General features: G+C 33.6%; 1 protein-coding gene and 1 pseudogene across 4 annotated transcripts; both read left to right on the top strand.

Annotated features, from left to right (window-relative positions):
• Window positions 1-6,478: 6,478 nt before the first annotated feature.
• LOC112100096 lies at window positions 6,479-10,749 on the top strand (annotated as a pseudogene).
• Window positions 10,750-12,034: 1,285 nt separating this feature from the next.
• LOC18031663 (glutamate-rich WD repeat-containing protein 1) lies at window positions 12,035-16,673 on the top strand. 4 transcript variants are annotated; one of them, XM_024189582.1, is made up of 14 exons: window positions 12,035-12,300; window positions 12,979-13,033; window positions 13,098-13,238; window positions 13,340-13,503; window positions 13,814-13,892; window positions 14,163-14,345; window positions 14,458-14,556; window positions 14,674-14,842; window positions 14,941-15,047; window positions 15,180-15,319; window positions 15,415-15,487; window positions 15,848-15,963; window positions 16,090-16,207; window positions 16,292-16,673. In XM_024189582.1, the coding sequence occupies exons 3-14, from the start codon at window positions 13,191-13,193 to the stop codon at window positions 16,421-16,423; spliced, it is 1,428 nt and encodes a 475-aa protein (XP_024045350.1). In that variant the 5' UTR covers window positions 12,035-12,300; window positions 12,979-13,033; window positions 13,098-13,190; the 3' UTR covers window positions 16,424-16,673. The 4 variants fall into 4 exon arrangements, with proteins under 4 accessions (XP_024045350.1, XP_024045359.1, XP_024045355.1 ...); XM_024189591.1 differs by having other exon boundaries at window positions 12,979-13,017; XM_024189587.1 differs by having other exon boundaries at window positions 12,979-13,012.
• Window positions 16,674-18,983: the final 2,310 nt, after the last annotated feature.

Raw genomic sequence — 18,983 nt, forward strand, 5'->3', positions numbered from 1 at the left:
AATAAAATATTTGAGATGATGCTACACAGTAAGCAAGGTGACGTCGTTCGTTGAATTCTCAAAAATCAAATATTTGGCCAATTCAAAGTGATAATGATTTAATGATGTCGGCATTAGCAAATACTGTAGACACATTAAGACAATTAGATATGGCAACATCGACCACCACCAGTAGTTCTTATGATTAGGGAGCATTTTGTGAACCTCAAATTAGTGATCTGTGATTAGCATATTATGGAAGTTGATTAAGTGTGTGGAGCCACGTATCTTATAATAAGACCGCATGCATCTCAAGCTTTTATGTGGAGATTGTAGTAAACTTCATATACAATTCCTTCCAATAAAAATTAGACACGTGAATAGCTGAAATGCGTGCTTGGAGATTGGAATGGGTTACTTCAGAGGGCCCCGCTTCACATGCCAAACTTCGGTGACCTCATAATGAAGAGGAAAAATGGAAAAACATACAAGTGGATAGTCCAGGCACTTATATGTAATAAAATAAAAATTGTGGATCCAAATGTAATTAAGAAACGCCGGATACGAACATAATTCGAGTGCAATCAGACAAACACAGCGCAACCAAATCTAAAGGGGCTTTTCATCGTTTTATTTTTGCCTATATTTGTATATATTCATTCATTCACTTCATTTGTTTTTTTTTTTTTTTGTCAGCTCATCACAACTCCAAAATCAAAAAAAAAAAAAAAAGAAGTAAACGAATCAAAATCCAGTTTCTATTTTCTTTCACTTGATATATTGTCGTTGACTTTGTTAACAAAAAAAGAAATTAAAAAAAAAAAAGATGATTGAATTATTCTTCGCGGTGGCCTTCTCAGCGGTGCCGTTGACTCTATACGTGCCGCCGATCAGGAGCCTGAACATCTTCGTCGAGACCGTCGAGCAGTTACTCCGTTGCTGCGCCGTTTACACTCTCACTGCTTATCCCCGCGTCCGCCACGCCTTCTCCCGTCTCTTTAACTCCGCTTTCCGCCGTTTAAGGTAAAACCCCATTTAATTAATTAATTAATTTTTTATGATTGTGAGAGTAAGATTTGTAATCATTTCGTTATACGCGAATGAAGGTTATTATTGTTGTTGTTGTTGTTGTTGTTGCTGCCGCTGCTGCTGTAAATAAATAAATAAAATAAAAATCCATTTTGGGTTTTTTTTGTTTTCCTTGGAAAATAATAAGTTTTGTATTTTTCTTTTTGTAGTTAGTTGATGATTAATTTTTTCCCTTTTTAATATAATGATCTCAATTGGGGTTTTCATTGGGTTTTTTTAATTATTTTTATTTTTATTTGTTCTTGTATGAATATTAATTTTAGTCAGTGCATTGATTTTACAACTGAGTGATGTTTAGGACGACACGTTTGATAGACAAACGATGTGTATACAGTAACATTAACGACGAGATTTCTGTGCCCAGCATTGACGTGGCTTTTGCTGAGTTTGTTTTTATTTATTTATTTATTTATTTATCTAACATATGTGAGGTTGAAACCTAGGACTAGAGTCTAGAGTCTGGAAAAAAATAAAAACACTTTTTTAAGAGTTTTTTTTAAAATTAATTAATTTATTTAAAGCATATTATAGTGAGATTCGACTCGACTCCAACTTAAGATTAGAGTCTAATAAAAAGACTGCTTCTCACCACCGCTGTAGCTAGACGTTAACCTCAACGATTAATTTTTCTCTGTAGGTTGTAACGGAAAGTTTAGAGATCGCAATCGCTTTTTATCAAATTTCTTTTTTTGGGGGTTTAATTATTAGCCGGCTTTATTGATGAAAAGTGGACGTATCCTCACATGGAAGTCATGAATAGTAAAAGATGATTTCTTAGATTCTGGTGGTGGTGTTGTTGTGAAATGCTTTTGTCGTGGACTCGTAGTTGGGGGGCATAACATCAACTTTCAGTCGTGTTTGGTGCCAAAAGAGTTTGCTCAATAAAAACTATTGACTGATTTTTGCCCCCGTAAACCCTCATCTATAAAATTTTAATATACATCTATATATATATATATATATATATATATATACCATTTTCAAATGCCAAACTAGCTCTTCACTAAACTCTTATTCTTTTTTTTTAAAAAAAAAAACAATTTTACTGTCATAACACTCGAATCCTCTATTCCATCATATAGTTCAGGGAAGGAGGTGGGAATTTAAAGATTCGAGTTGTAATAATTGTAAGTTGTATGCGTGTGTTAAGTGGGTGTCAAGAGTAATTACTGTGTTCTGTCTATTTATGTTATATTGTCTGTAAGAGTGAACTGAATTATGGCTATTTTTGTAATAAAAATTTTCTATTAAAATATGGGTGTTTAGAATATATTTGGTGTGCAAATAGCTGCGCCGTTCGAAAAATTGTGCATGGATTGGTTTGAGAGACTTGTTATAATCTGAAGGAAAAATAATTAAGGATTCTAAAAATATCTTTCTTCTTGAATTAAGCAGCAGAGTAATCGAGTGTTAGATTGCGTCAATGGTCGGAAAAAAATCCCAGGCGGAAATCCTCCTCTAATCCACAGTATAAATGCCCTTCTTTCTGATGAGTTGTTCAACGTTCTTATTCTTTTTTCTCTGCTCTTCGTGTTATGATTTTTAAAGGTAGTTTTATATATATATGTATATATAGGAAACTAACATGGGAAAATGATTTTAAATCAATTTCCTTCAACTCCCAATAACCGCACATGGTAACTGTTTTTCATGTGCGGATCGGTCAGGTTGGTCCATCATAGGCGGCCCACCCATTTAACATAATCGATATTAGTTGTCAATCTATCCAATCATTTAATGGATAAATGATATTACTCTTATATTGTAAAAATAGCGGTATTACTGGGAAAACATATTGTTACTCTTTCTTGCAATATTTTATCTATTGTAAAACAATAAGAAATAGATAGAACAATGAACATAAGTTCTTGGAAAATAGTGGAAATTATGGGGCAAAAAAAAATGGTCGTAAGAAAATTAAGAGTTGAATTTATAATAAACACCAGTTGCATGTGTAATGTAACACCCATATACAAATACATATACCCATATTAATTTCAATAAATTAATAACAATTGACATGGTTAAATTGACCAAATCCTTACCATACGAAATCATGCATTGAGCTTTCGAGATTAGACCCAACCGACAAACTGAATCAATCGAAACGGATGGTTCTATTTACACCTTGTTATGTTGTCCATCCTTCTTTGGTTCAATAATTGTTTGTCAAGATTTTTCTGAAAGATAATAAATAATTATTACAGTGACATTGTATAATACTAAATAGAAGGAATAGTATATAGGTAATAATGCACATTCTAGGTAATTTTTCAATTTTTTTTCTTCGCATTTGATGTTACATTCGTGAATTAGATCAATTTTTATTTTTAAATTAATTATTTCACTATCTTATCGTCAAATTGATGAAGGTCACGATTATTCAAGTTTCTAATTATTTTAATAACGGGTAAGGTTATTTTAACTTAAAATTTTCATACGAATTCTCATCTATTGATCTAATGGAATCCGTTTGTGGAAATAAGTTGAGTGGTTGATGCTTTAGTTAGAGCGGGCAAAACGGGTCATCAGGTTGTGTTCGTGTCGTGTCAAATTTAATTTAGGTTGACATAAACACGACCTATTTAATAATCGTATCAAAATACTGAGACCCTAACCCAACATAAAAAATAAATGGGTTGTCTATATATTTATATATTTAACAAAATTTTACATCACACACACAGACACATTTATTTTTATTGATATTATATCCACTGAAATGTTACACATTTACACTATTGAAGTTTTAATTATATATATAAAAAAATATTATATATCGATATTATAAAATATACATGTTTACCAATATTTTATACATTTACACTATTGAATTTCTAAATCTATATAAAATTTTATAAATGAAACACTATATATATGTTTATCCTTCTAGAAAATAAAAACAAAAAGAGAGAATCATGTCTGAAATTTATATTTCGATGACAAGAACGTATAAATTAATTTACAATAGAAAATATAATTGTGTTATTGATCGGGTAAATAGATTGTTAAGAACTTGAATCCTAACCTGATATGAAAAAAAATTGTGTTGACCCAAACCCAGCCCATTTAACAATTGTGTCAAATTTGACGACCCATACTCATTTGTTCATGTCGTGTTTGTGTTGGTAATCGGCTTATGTCTACTTTTACCAGCTCTAGCTTTAGTAAAATCTAAAATGCAATAAACTTATTGATGAAAAATAGGTAGAAAAAATGAGCACAAATTTTACGTGATAGTCATCGACGCTATCTGTTCAAAATCCTATATATATATAAATGGCATAGAGTGGTAAGAGTTTAAAATATATGTATGTATGCACACACAAAATGATACCATAAAATATAATTTATGTGCCATCTTAAATTCATATTCTTGGAGGTTTATATATACAAATTACATATATTGAAATGTTGGAAGAAAAAGTAAGGTGTACGTATTTGGACATCTCATTCACATATCCATTTAAACTCTTCACAGAATGTGCATGGCTTGAGCGCCCAACAATAATGGCAAGGGATCTACTAATTGGGCTGCCATCTCTTATAAAAGCTTTTTCTATTTTCTCTTCTAATAAAACTACATTGTGGTGGATGCTGATGAGAACCATCAAAAGAATACCATTAAAACTTCAAGTGATCATTTGCACACTTATGGAGGCCCAATTATAAGAGCAAAAGCCAAAACGATGCAAGCTGCTTTAAATGGATTAATTGAGAACATATGGATTGAAAATGCAATTTAAGATATAAGACATCATGAATTGGGCTTGAAGAGAAGACAAGGCATTGTGGGCATTATTCAAGTTATTGGGCAACCGAATACACAATTTGTATCAAATGTAGAAAGGTCAAATTCGGAATAAAAACTGTATTGATTGAGCCAGAATTAATGTGCAAGCTATATACCGTTGGAAAGATAATTAAGTTAGCTTTCCAATAAATTTTACAGAGCTGGATTTGGAGTTCTCTAGAAAGAGTTATGACTAATTCATTACAGCTTGTTCAGACTTGGGATTTTCAATGACTCATTTGTTTTTCAACTTCATTTGTTTGTTTTGTTTCAAGTTTGTCAATGTGTAAGGTAAGTCTATCATCAATGATGGTGGGCTAACATTAAGTTTGTCAAAGATAACATTAATTATGGTGGTTTTGTAAAGACTTTTGAAGCATCCTTTGACAAACCTACTTGGAGGGTTGTTCCAATGTTTCCATTTGTATTTTTAGGATCTTGGGTTTCTTTTAGCCTATTTAAATTCAGCAACCTTGTATGTAAGAATATTAGAGATTAATGTTATTTGAATTTGAAAGATTATTCTTTCTTTGGTTCTTTAAGAACTAGTGAACTTATCAAGAATTTGTATTCTTGTGGCGTTCTAAATTTAGACTTATCACTCACTTTCTCATCTATTTTTTGAGTGTGGCGTCAATATCATTCTCTATACCTTTGGTTCATGTTTTCTTAAGCATTGGGTCAAGGTTTTGTTTGTCATAAATCTATTTAGAACTTTCTTGGGAAGTTGAAACTACAAATTAAGTGTGAGTTTCAAAGTTTCATTGTGGGATTCACATTATTTGGTATCAGAGCTAGTTTCTAATCAGGTTTGAATGTCTTATTTATTTTGATTATCAAAAAGAAAAAGAAAAAAAAGAGAAAAAACGTACAAAAAAAAAGATTACAAAAGGATTCAAGTATTTCTACTTTCATCAAATTGAATTTTAGTTATTCATTTTCCTTGACATAGTTTACACACATATCAATTGTGTTGCTTTCCTTTCTTCAATTTCCTTTTCATTCTTTGTGTTCTCTTAACTTCTTTTCTTTGTTAGTGTGCTGGATTGTCATATTTGGTGTGATACTTGGGTTTTTTTTTTCTTGATTTTGTTTATTTAGTTCAATAAAGAACTGAAAGAGAGGATTAAGTGTGGTAAAAGGCAAAAGTTTGTGAGATCATTAGAGGGTAAAAGTCAATTTGTGTGTTAAACACGAGAGTTAAGTGACATCAAATTGAGTGAAACATGTGAGGGAGTGTTGTGAGGTCTTTTTGCTAACATTCTTTTCAGATCACAAATATGTCAAAAGATCAAGAAGCTATAGACCAATCAATCATGCTCAAAGCCATGCAACAACAATTTGAGCACATGAATCTGATGCTTGGAGAGATCTGTGACAAATTGGAGAGGCAAGACACTGCCATAGTCAATCTACAAAGGGGGCAACAACTAATAGCTCATAATGTAAGAGGTAATCAAGGGTGTGCTGTCATGGGATAAGAAGATGGCGATGACATAGATGATTTTGATGACCAGGCCACCGTTAATATGCGTGGAAGAGATAATAAAAGGGCAAGACATATAGATCGCGATTTGGGGAGTATCAAACTGAAAACTCCTTCTTTTCAAGGTAAAAATGATCCGGAAGCTTATTTGGAGTGGAAAAAAAAAGGTGGAGCTAGTATTTGATTGCCACAACTACTCTGAGGAGAAAAAGGTAAAATTAGCTGCTGTTGAATTTACTGATTATGCTATTATTTGGTGGGATCAACTTGTTTTAAGTAGGAGACGAAATCGTGAAAGGCCTATAAACACTTGGGAGGAGATGAAGGCCATCATGAGGAGAAGATTTGTTCCTAGTCATTATTATAGAGAGCTGCACCAAAGGCTTCAAAGTCTTACACAAGGTTCTAGAAGTGTGGAAGATTACCACAAGGAGATGGAAATAATCATGATTCGAGCCAACATTGAAGAAGAATGAGAGGCCACTATGGCAAGATTTTTACATGGTTTAAATCAAGATATTGCTAATATGGTTGACTTGCAGCACTATATTGAGTTGGAAGACATGGTTCACATGGCATGAAAGTGGAACGACAACTAAAAAAAAAAGGTTCCACTAGAACCAATTTGGGTTCATCTTCCTCATAGAAGTCAAAATGGAGCAAAAATGAAAAGATTGTTTCAAAGCCTAAGATTGAGCCAATCAAGGATCATAAAGAGGGAGGCAATCAAAGCAAAGGTAAATCTGATTCCCAACACTCTAGAAATAGAGATATTAAGTGTTTTAAATGTTTGGGGACATGTCATATTGTATCTCAATGCCCAAATAAGAGAGTAATGATCTTGAGGGATGATGGTGATGTTGAAACCGAGAGTGAATCATATGATGATCCTATGCCACCTTTGGAGGATGCTAATGATGGTGTAGAATATCTTGTTGATGGTAAATTGATGGTTGCTAGGCGTGCTCTTAACATGCAAGTAAAAGAGGATGCGGAGGTACAATGTGATAACATCTTTCATACTAGATGTCACATCAAAGATAAAGTATGTAGTATGATAATTGATGGTGGAAGTTGTACTAATGTAGCTAGCACTAGTTTAGTTGAAAAATTAAATTTGAAAACTTTGAAACATCCGAGGCCATATAAGCTACAATGGCTAAATGATTGTGGGGAAGTTAGAGTAAATAAACAAGTGTTGGTTTCATTCTTTATTGAGAGATACAAGGATGAGGTTCTATGTGATGTAGTACCCATGCATGTTGGACACATTCTTTTGGGTCGACCTTGGCAATATGATAGGCATGTGACACATGATGGTTACTTAAATAGATATTCTTTTGTAATGAACAAAATGCAAATCACTCTCGTACCATTAACACCTAGGTAAGTGTATGAGGATCAAATGTCAATACAAAAAGAGAGTGATACAAAAAATGAAAATGAGAGTACAAAAGAATGAGAGATTGAAAGAAAAGCAAGTGAAAAGATAGAACAAAATATTGTTGAGAGAAAAGAGAGGCAGCAAGTGAACTTGTTTGCAAAAGAGAGCGAGGTTAAGAGGGCTTTCTTTTCAAAACAGCCTATCGTTGTACTTTGGTGCAAAGATGCTTGTTTACACACTAATGAGCTTAACTTTTCTTTCCCTAGTGCTATTGTGACTCTTTTGCAGGACTTTGATGATGTGTTTCCAAATGAAGTCCCTAATGGTTTGCCACCTATTAGGGGAATTGAGCATCAAATAGGTTTCGTCCCTGGAGCTACCATTCTTAATAGACCTGCATATAGAAGTAACCCCGAGGAGACAAATGAGCTTCAAAGGCAAGTTGAAGAACTCTTGGCAAAAGGATATGTGAGGGAGAGCATGAGTCCATCTGCGGTACCAGTTTTACTAATGCCCAAAAAGGATGGAACATGGAGGATGTGCGTTAACTGTCGTGCAATTAATAAAATCATTGTAAAGTATTGACATCATATTCCTAAACTTGATGACATGCTTGATGAATTGCATGGTTCTTGTGTGTTTAGTAAAATTGATCTTAAAACTAGATATCATCAAATTAGGATTAGAGAGGGAGATTAGTGGAAAACTGTCTTTAAAACAAAATATGGTTTATATGAGTGGTTAATGATGCCATTTGGGTTATCTAATGCACCTAGCACTTTTATGAGGTTAATGAACCATGTTTTGCGTGCTTTTATTGGTAAATTCGTAGTTGTCTATTTTGATGATATTTTGATCTGTAACAAAGGTTTAGATGAACACATTGAACATTTGCAAAGTGTATTGACTATTTTAAGGAATGAAAAGTTGTATGCTAATTTGAAGAAGTGTTCATTTTGTACAAATCAGATTATTTTTCTTGGTTATGTTGTAAGTGCTAAAGGAATTGAGGTTGATGAAGAGAAGGTAAAGGCTATTAAAGAGTGGCCTACACTTAAAAGTGTAAGTGAGGTAGGAAGTTTTCATGGTTTGGCTAGTTTTTATAAAAGATTTGTGAAAGATTTTAGCACCCTTGCTGCACCATTAACTGAAATTGTGAAGAAACATGTAGGATTTAAGTGGGGTAGTGAACAAGAAAGGGCATTTAATCTAATTAAGGAGAAATTAGTTTCTGCACCATTACTTGCTTTACCTAATTTTACTAAAACTTTTGAAATTGAGTGTGATGCTTCAAGTATAGGTATTGGAGCTGTTTTGATGCAAGAATGGCGTCCAATTGCTTACTTTAGTGAGAAATTGAGTGGAGCAGCCCTAAACTATCTTACCTATGACAAAAAGATGTATGCATTGGTGAGAGCATTGGAAACTTGGCAACATTATCTTCTACCTAAAGAGTTTGTTATACACACTGATCATGAGTCCTTGAAGCATTTGAAAGGGCAAGGTAAGTCGCATAAGAGACATGCAAAATGGGTTGAATTTATTAAGTCATTTCCTTATGTGATCAAATATAAACAAGGTAAGGAGAATGTGGTGGCTGATGCATTATCTAGAAGGTATGCATTTATCTCTACATTAAATGCAAAGTTGTTAGGATTTGAGTACATTAAAGAATTATAGGTTAACGATCCTGATTTTGCTAATGTGTTTAATGCTTGTGAGAAAGTTACATTTGGTAAGTTCTATAGACATGATGGACTTTTATTTAGAGAAAATAAATTGTGTGTGCCTCATAGTTCTTTGCGTGAATTGCTTGTGCGTGAAGCTCATGGGGGTGGTTTAATGGGACATTTTGGCATTGCAAAGACTTTAAATGTTTTAAAAGAACACTTCTTTTGGCCACATATGAAACGTGATGTTGAAAGAATATGTGAGAAGTATATCACTTGTAAACATGCTAAGTTTAGAGTTTTACCCTATGAATTGTATAACCCTTTGCCCATACCTAGTGAACATTGGGTTGACATTTCTATGGACTTTGTTTTGGGTTTACCTAGGTCAAAAAAGGGAAATGATTCTGTTTTTGTTGTTGTTGATAGGTTTTCAAAGATTGCACATTTCATTCCATGTCACAAAACTGATGATGCAACAAACATAGCTAATTTGTTTTTCAAGGAAATAATCAGGTAGCATGGAGTACCAAGGAGCATAGTTTCAGATCGAGATGCTAAGTTCCTGAGCCACTTTTGGAAAACTTTGTGGGGCAAGTTGGGTACTAAACTTTTATTTTTTACTACTTGTCATCCACAAACTGATGGACAAACTGAGGTTGTAAATAGAACTATGTCTACTTTGTTGCGTGCCATTATTTAAAAGAACTTGAAAACTTGGGAAAAATGTTTGCCACATGTTGAATTTGCTTACAATAGAACTGTCTATTCAACTACTAAATTTTCACCATTTGAGATTGTATATGGTTTTAATCCATTAACTCCTTTGGATTTATTACCTTTACCTATTGATAAGCGTGCTAGTATGAATGGTAAAAAGAAAGCTGAATTTGTCAAGCAATTGCATGAGAGAACACGCCAACACATAAAAAAGAGAACTAAACAATATGCTACTCAAGCCAACAAAGGATGTAAGCAAGTGGTTTTTCAGCTTGGAGATTGGGTTTGGGTGCATATGAGAAAGGAGAGGTTCCCAGCACAAATGCGTTCCAAATTGCTTCCAAAGGGAGATGGTCCATTTCAAGTGGTTGCACGAATAAATGACAATGCCTACAAATTGGATCTTCCTGGTGAGTATAATGTGAGTGCTACTTTTAATGTTTCTGATCTTTATCCTTTCAATATAGGTGAAGATTCGAGGACGAATCCTTTTGAGGAGAGAGGCAATGATGAGAACCATCAAGAGAATACCATTAAAACTTCAAGTGATCTTTTGCACATTCATTGAGGCCCAATTACAAGAGCAAAAGTCAAAAAGATGCAAGCTGCTTTAAATGGATTAATTGAGAAAATATGGATTGAAAATGCAATTTAAGATGCAAGACATCATGAATTGGGCTTGAAGAGAAGACAATGCATTGTAGGCATTATTCAAGTTATTGGGCAGCCAAATACACAATTTGTATTAAATGCAGAAATGTCAAATTCGGAATAAAAACTGTATTGATTGAGCTAGAAGTAATGTGCAATCTATATACCGTTGGAAAGATAATTAAGTTAGCTTTCCAATAAATTTTACAGAGCTGGATTTGGAGTTCTCTAGAATGAGTTATGACCAATTTATTACAGCTTGTTCAGACTTGGGATTTTCAACGACTTCTTTATTTTTCAACTTCATTTGTTTGTTTTGTTTCAAGTTTGTCAATGTGTAAGGTAAGTCTACCATCAATAATGGTGGACTAACATTAAGTTTGTCAATGATAACATTAATTATAGTAGGCTAGCATTAAGTTTGTCAAAGATAGCATTAATTATGGTGGGTTGGTGAAGACTTTTGAAACATCTTTTGACAAACCTACTTGGAGGGTTGTTCCAATGTTTCCATTTGTATTTTTAGGATCTTCGGTTTCTTTTAGCTTATTTAAATTCAGCAACCTTGTATGTAAGAATATTAGAGATTAATGTTATTTGAATTTGAAAGATTATTCTTTCTTTGGTTCTTTGAGAACTAGTGAACTTATCAAGAATTTACATTCTTGTGGCATTCTAAATTTAGACTTATCACTCACCTTCTCATCTATTTCTTGAGTGTGGCGTCAATATCATTCTCTATACCTTTGGTTCATGTTTTCTTAAACATTAGGTCAATGTTTTGTTTGTTATAAATCTGTTTAGAACTTTCTTGAGAAGTTGAAACTACAAATTAAGTGTGGGTTTTAAAATTTCATTATGAGATTTACATCATATGCACATGTGGTAATCAGTGGCAATTAAAAAATTATATTTATTAAATTAAGAATTATTTATAGGACCTGTCTATGGTACAAATTTTGTAACAAACATCTCCCGTCATCCCACCTTTCGATTGTCTGTTGTTTAGTTTCTCACTCCACGTCCAACGGCTGATGCTGCAGTGTGTAGCTTACGGATTCTGCAAGCTAGTCAAGTCCCTATTTACAAGGCAACGACCTGATTCTAATTTGAAACCTACGGCTTTTAGAAAAAGGAAAAATGTGTGTACGATGTATCGGGTGCGCGCGTACCCGACTCGATGGACGATGATTTCGCTTGGATTTCGACCACCCGGTTAAACTCGAACCCGACCCGAATAAGTTAAATCAAATAATAATAAAAAATCCCTATAATAAAAGTAAAACCCTAGACCCACACTCACCTCTCGCAGAACCCCAGACGCCACACCTCCAACGGAGCTTCCCCTTCCAGGCCGCCGCGTCGAACACCGGAAGAACAAGCTTCGCCGTCAACGCCGCTCTCCTCTCTTGCCTGAAGACCAAGCTTTGCCGCAGTCCGCTAACCCTTTCTCGACGGCGCTCTCATTTCTCACCGGCCTCGGACTCAACCACCCCTCGCCGCCTTCGCTGCCATTCGATCAATCTAGGTAATTTTTTTCTTTTTTTCTGCAGCATTTTAACACATACTGTCGATATAATTGTTTTGTTGCAGTGTGTAAATTCGCCATGTTGCATTTTAACAGAGGCGAAAATTTGATTCCAATAAAATTTGTTTCATTTGTTTGATGGACTATTGACTAATAAAATTGAATTTATGATGAGTTGCTTATACTTTTAAACTTTAGCACTCTAAATTCTTTATCCGTAAAAATTTTTGGAATGCTCTCTATTCTCTCTTTGTAATTTGTGAGGTTGATGGTGATGGGAGAATACGATGAAATCAAAGAAATCCGTTATTGGGAAGTTGAATTAAAAATTTTCAGGAATTTATGTTTTCGAGAATCTGTTTGTTTGTGTTGAAATGTTTTGTTGTTAAGTAGTGGGTTTCTTGCGTTTGCCTTTTTTCTTTTTCATTTTTAAATTTAAATGCTTCTTTGCTGATATTCTACTTCATGAGTTGGCTATGAAGAAAATATCTCATGTTTCGATTTTTTTTTCCCATTTCAGCTTTGATTTTAATATGAGAAAATGTGAATATTGCTCTAATTATAGTTTAATGATTTTATATTGTTTACTTATGTATTTTGGTGGACTGTTAATATTAGACTAACAATCATGTGCAAAAGAAAAGACTTTAATTTGCTGTCATTTTTTCATCTTTTCAGAGTTGAAGGGTGAAATCAACATTATGCAGTTATTGTGCGGTCAAACACTGACAAGGTCTTAAAATGTAAACAATTTAAAAACTTGTGCCAAAATATTGAGACATTTGGTTATTTTGCAGCAAACAACCGGGGCTGCAGTGTCAATAACCTGACAACAAAACCCACGATAGCATCATCAGTTTCAAAACCAACTGAAAAATACAAGTGATAAAATGGTTCGAAGCATCAAGAACCCCAAGAAGGCCAAAAGAAAGAACAAGGTTAAATTTGTAAACCATCTCATTTCCAATTCCTTCAGTTAATTATAATTATAATAAACGTTTTTTTTCTTTTACCTTAATCATTGTTCACTTCTAAACAGGTCGCAAAAAAAGGAGATGGGTCATCTTCTTCTTCAATTCCGAGTTTACCAACAAAGGTGTGGCAACCAGGAGTTGACAAGTTAGAGGAAGGAGAGGAGCTTCAATGTGACCCTACTGCCTATAATTCCCTTCACGCCTTTCACATTGGTTGGCCTTGTTTAAGGTTTTTTTTTATCTTCATTATATGCGCTCTTCTTTTTCTTAGAAAGTTAGATTCTGTTGCTTAAGTGAAGGTATTGAAAGTTTGGATTCTGTAATGTCATTAAATGGAATAAAAATAAAAACAAAATTGGATTAGGATCATTGAATAAACTGAAAAAGTTGATAACTTTGTCTCGAATATGTTTGTCCTGTTTCTAGCAAAGCAAAGGCTGATATTAGCGATTTCTTTGCTTTTACTCATTTCTTTGAGAACAATGTTGATTATGAGAACTTTATTTAATTTTCTACTGGAATTTAATTCTTTTTGCCAGCTTTGACATTGTGCGTGATACCTTGGGTTTAGTACGGAATGAGTTTCCACATACAGCGTATTTTGTTGCAGGGACTCAGGTGATCTCATATACTCTTAGTCATATGTATATGTTCTGTGAACTAATTTTTCAATGTAGGCTGTTTTGTATTCATCATTTCAAGGTGCTTCTTGGGAATTTTTATACTTTAATTTAGAAAGACATGTCTGTTTTCTGAGCATATGGTGTAGAATTTATGGGTTTAGAGAAAACCCACTGCAGGATTCTCTGGTGGCACAAGTAAAAGATAAATGCATGCTTTTGTCTTATTTGGCCTATTTTATGTTGATTTTCATCTCTTCTCCTGCAGGCAGAGAAACCTTCTTGGAACTCTATTGGAGTATTTAAAGTCTCTAACATTTCTGGAAAGAGGCGTGAATTAGTACCTAACAAACCCTCTAATGATGATGAAGATGTGGATAGCGAAAGTAGCGACAGTGATGAAGATAGTGATGATGACGAGGAAGGTGGGTCTGGGACACCGATTTTGCAGGTAATATACCTTTTTTTTTTATATCCTATAAATTTCATGACAGATCCTATCAATTATTTTATTTATTTTCTAGTCTGTCTTTAGTCCTCAGTTTTCTTGTTCATATCCACAGTTGCGCAAGGTAGCTCATCAAGGATGTGTCAATCGTATACGTGCTATGACACAAAATCCTCATATATGTGCATCTTGGGCAGATACCGGTCATGTGCAGGTCAAAATTACATCCTTAGAATCTGGAGATGTTAATGTTCTGCATCATTTTTGTTTGATTACAACGGCAGACAAAAAAATGACTAAATTTCCATTTTGTTTGGCTATATTCACATAGGTATGGGATCTCCGATCTCATCTAAATGCTTTAGCTGAATCAGAAACAATAGTTGGCCAGGGAGCTTCTCAAGTTTCTAATCAGAGTCCATTAGTTAAGTTTGGTGGCCACAAAGACGAGGGCTATGCTATAGATTGGAATCCCATCACAACTGGAAGGCTTGTAACTGGTATTGTTAAATATTATGCATTCTGACTATTACCAGTCGGTTACTTTACAAGTACATAATTGGTTCTCATGCTTTCATTTTCTTTTTCATTTCTGAAGGGGACTGCAATAGTTGCATTCATTTATGGGAGCCTGCATCTGATGCCACATGGAATGTTGACCCTAATCCTTTCATTGGACATTCTGCAAGCGTAGAAGATCTACAAGTATGTATTCTAACATGTGTAGCGAAACTTTATTTATTTATTTTTTTAATTTTCAACATTGTGATGTAACATGGATGGCTTATCATCAATTGCTCAATGTTTTAACCGTTTCTCCAACTTATCTCAATGCAGTGGAGCCCTACTGAACCTGATGTATTTGCCTCATGTTCTGTGGATGGACATATTGCAATTTGGGATGCACGTGTGGGGAAGTCAGCCTTAACGTCATTTAAGGCTCATAATGCAGATGTGAATGTTATCTCCTGGAACAGGTGTTTGAATGTTTTTACCAAATTTTTATTCCATTTTAACACTGTTTCTGATTATTTGTAAAGATGTTGATTGGTCATTCATTAATTTTGATTAGGCTGGCTAGCTGTCTGTTGGCATCTGGAAGTGATGATGGAACATTTTCTATTCATGATCTTAGATTGCTCAAGGTACGTCTTGTTTGACCCACGGGACAATTTTTAAAAAAGAAAAAGTCATTTGCATTGGTTGATTCTCAATGGAAGGAATTTTACTGTTCGGTTATGATGTTCTTATTTATATTGCTTTGTTAGGGTGCCCTATCCTTGATGTCTTCAACGTGTCCTCTCTTTTGTTCATGTTCTGTGTGATTCATTATAATTATACTGATACATCCTTTTTGCAGTGATCTTGAAAGGAATTCTATCTGAATATTTTTTTCTACCTTTAAATGAGAGAAAATTTCTTTTATGGATGGTAAATTGTGTTTGTTTTTTAGATTCTTGATGAGGCTGATCCATGTGTTTGTTATATTTTTTTTCTGTGAACAGGGGGGAGATTCGGTAGTAGCGCATTTTGAGTACCATAAGCATCCTGTTACATCCATCGAGTGGAGTCCACATGAAGGCTCAACTTTGGCAGTTTCATCAGCTGATAATCAGCTAACGTAAGTAAAGGGAATCATATGGGAGCCAGCACAAAAAAAATGATGGAAGGAAATGCCAGCTTAAGTTTGGTTTAAGCCCCTTTTAACCAGATTATAATTTCTTCCTCATTTGGTTTCCTCAACCAGGATATGGGACCTTTCTTTGGAAAAAGATGAGGAAGAGGAGGCAGAGTTCAAAGCTAAGACAAGAGAGCAAGTAAATGCCCCAGAAGATTTACCACCTCAACTTCTATTTATTCATCAGGTAAATTCAATTCTTATCTCTGATCCATCATAATTTTCGTTAACTATTCTAGACCATTAATACATGTACCATTTCTTCAAACAGGGACAGAAAGACTTGAAAGAATTTCATTGGCATGCTCAGATTCCAGGAATGATTGTGTCTACCGCAGCAGACGGCTTTAACATACTAATGCCATCAAACATTCAAAATACCCTGCCCCAGGATGCCGTTTAAGAGAAGATCCTAGTCAATTTTGCACTAATGCCCATGTATCAGCATTGTACATAGGTAAATTTTGCAAGTTTTTTGAGTCTGAAGCAAGGGATATGTTTTCTGTTTTGTGTATCACAAGTTTATTTTGAGTTCTATATGGTTGAGTTTTATGCAAAAATTAGCAACCTGATTGAGCAACTAATGTAGTGAAGGATATTATGGTCATTTGCTCATCGGTTTTTGCATTAGAATCAAAGCAGATTTTTGGGTTTGTTTTATTTTACTTTGCTCGTCCTTTTAGTAATCAAATGAACTGCGTTATAGACATAAAACTGTAAGAACTCAAGGTACCCTATCATTCCGTCTTTGTCCGATTCAAGGTGTGGGGCTAGTGCCTCTTGGTTCCTTAATAAACATAATATTTTATTTTGCTTGTATAAATAGAGAAAATAATCACTCTTTCGGATGCTTCAAAAAAAAAAATCCATTTTTTTTCTTTCTGATTTCAGATGATCCACAGCGTAATCCAAGGGATTGTTTACTTATTTGTATAAATGTTCTTACGTGTTTTTTTCAATTTACTGTTACTATTAAAAAAAAAGGTAATAGTAATTAATCTGCCCATTATTTTTTCAATTTCGTGTTACCAAATCAGCTTAATACCAATTCATCGACGGAAAGGGAAAGAGAGGGCAGTAAGAGGATTGTAAGTATAATTAATTAGCAAACGGGAGCAAGATTTTTTTGATGGCCAACGTATAGGTAGACACATTAGGTGCAACTTTTCGCACCAATGTCGACCGTATAGAATTTTACTACCAGCGAACAAACGAGCAATGCAACATAAAACAAGATTAGGGGTTTGATTATTGTTCATTTATCTCGCTTAAAATTTGTGACACCACTGATCGTTGGAATTTTTGTTATTCTGTAAAACTGAGGGACATAATGGTAAATTAGCAAACCGAGTGGAACAATAACATAAAAATGTAAACCAAATGGGTCAAAATGCAAACTCGGTATGGAAAGATGTAAACTTTCAGTGAAGTCCATAATCTTTTTGAATTATTCTGGATCTAGGGAGAAGGGAGCCCATTATTCCCTTTTTTTTTTTTTGAATTTTCAATTCCACATAATGTAATATTCATTAATTGGATTATATATTATTGCAATGTTAACAATAATTTATTATCGTATTTTATCATTTTGCTTAATAATTTTTTGTTCCCCAATAAACATTCTGACCATTTTAGTGAAATGTGGAAAAATTATCGATTGCAAATAGGTAGGGGCAAATGAAAAAAGCACACAATTTTTTGTGATTTACCATCTTATAATGTATCAAAGCAACTCTTAACATGTATGAAAGATTTAATAAAGGTCAGTTTTTGACAAGATTTTTTATTCATAATTTTGTTACCCCTCTGAATTCATGTCACTTTAATAAGTTTTACAATTTGTATTCTTTTTTTTTTTTGAAAAATTGGAGTACATTAAATTGGCTTATGCATGCGACTATTGTCTTTACATATTTTCAGCTTGTTATCGTCGAATTTATGAAAAGGTAATTTCAGTAGTAGGGGAGTAGGGACGTGTTTATTTGCTTGTTAACGTTATGGTTGTTTTATTTTATTTTATGGGTTTTCTTGTCAACTCATTCACCTACATGAAATCACAATTAAAATTCAAACTTCTAATTCAATAAAACACCCAACTCATAAATAGTCAAAGTAAACTTTAATACAAAATAAACACTCAATTAAATAAAAATCCACGATTAAGGTAAACCATAATAAAAAAAAAATAAGCATCCACTTCATAAGGCAAGGATTTACAATCATTTTTTATTTTGCGAGTTTTCTTTTGTAAAAGAAATAATATGGATAATTTAGGTAAAATTTAATGACCATACTTAAAATTGTAAATAAAAAATAAAGAAAGGGGCCGAATAAAATTTAATATCACAAAGAGGCAAAAGCGGTTTACACGCGGCAGTGGTAACGTAGTTTTGCCTTACATAAGATCATTTTAAAGTGTTAATTTTTCTTTTAATTGAGAAATTTTTTCAATAGAAACAATTAAACAAATAAAAAGACATGCAATCGTGCAACCCAACGACGAAAGCCTTACATTCGATGCCCTGACTCCTGAGCATGATGGGCCTAAGGCTCTAAGCAATACATAAATAGCAAAATACAATTTTTTTTTTTAACAATTTTTATCGTTTCATGTTATATATGTAAATAATCAAATGGGTTATTTTCAGTTTCCCCCTAAAATTTGGGGTCGTTCCATTTTAATAAAAAGTATCACCGTATTTAATTTGATTATGTCTGTGTTTAAGAGATAACTACAATTATAGGGAAAATTGTACCTATAGTCATTTATGTATGAGATGTTATTTATAACTTCACAAACTCGATTACATATCCTATTATCTACATAAGCATGACTTGTCTTGTTTGTTTTCAAAAAATAGATGAAATGTCATAAATTAAAATTTTCATAAGAACGCAATGTAGTACTTCATAGGGTTATAGTCAAGTTATTTTATACTTATTGCCTTCTTGCTTTGACTAAA

The sequence above is a fragment of the Citrus clementina genome, unplaced genomic scaffold (assembly GCF_000493195.1).
Source record: "Citrus clementina cultivar Clemenules unplaced genomic scaffold, Citrus_clementina_v1.0 scaffold_9, whole genome shotgun sequence".
Classification (NCBI taxonomy): domain Eukaryota; kingdom Viridiplantae; phylum Streptophyta; class Magnoliopsida; order Sapindales; family Rutaceae; genus Citrus; species Citrus x clementina.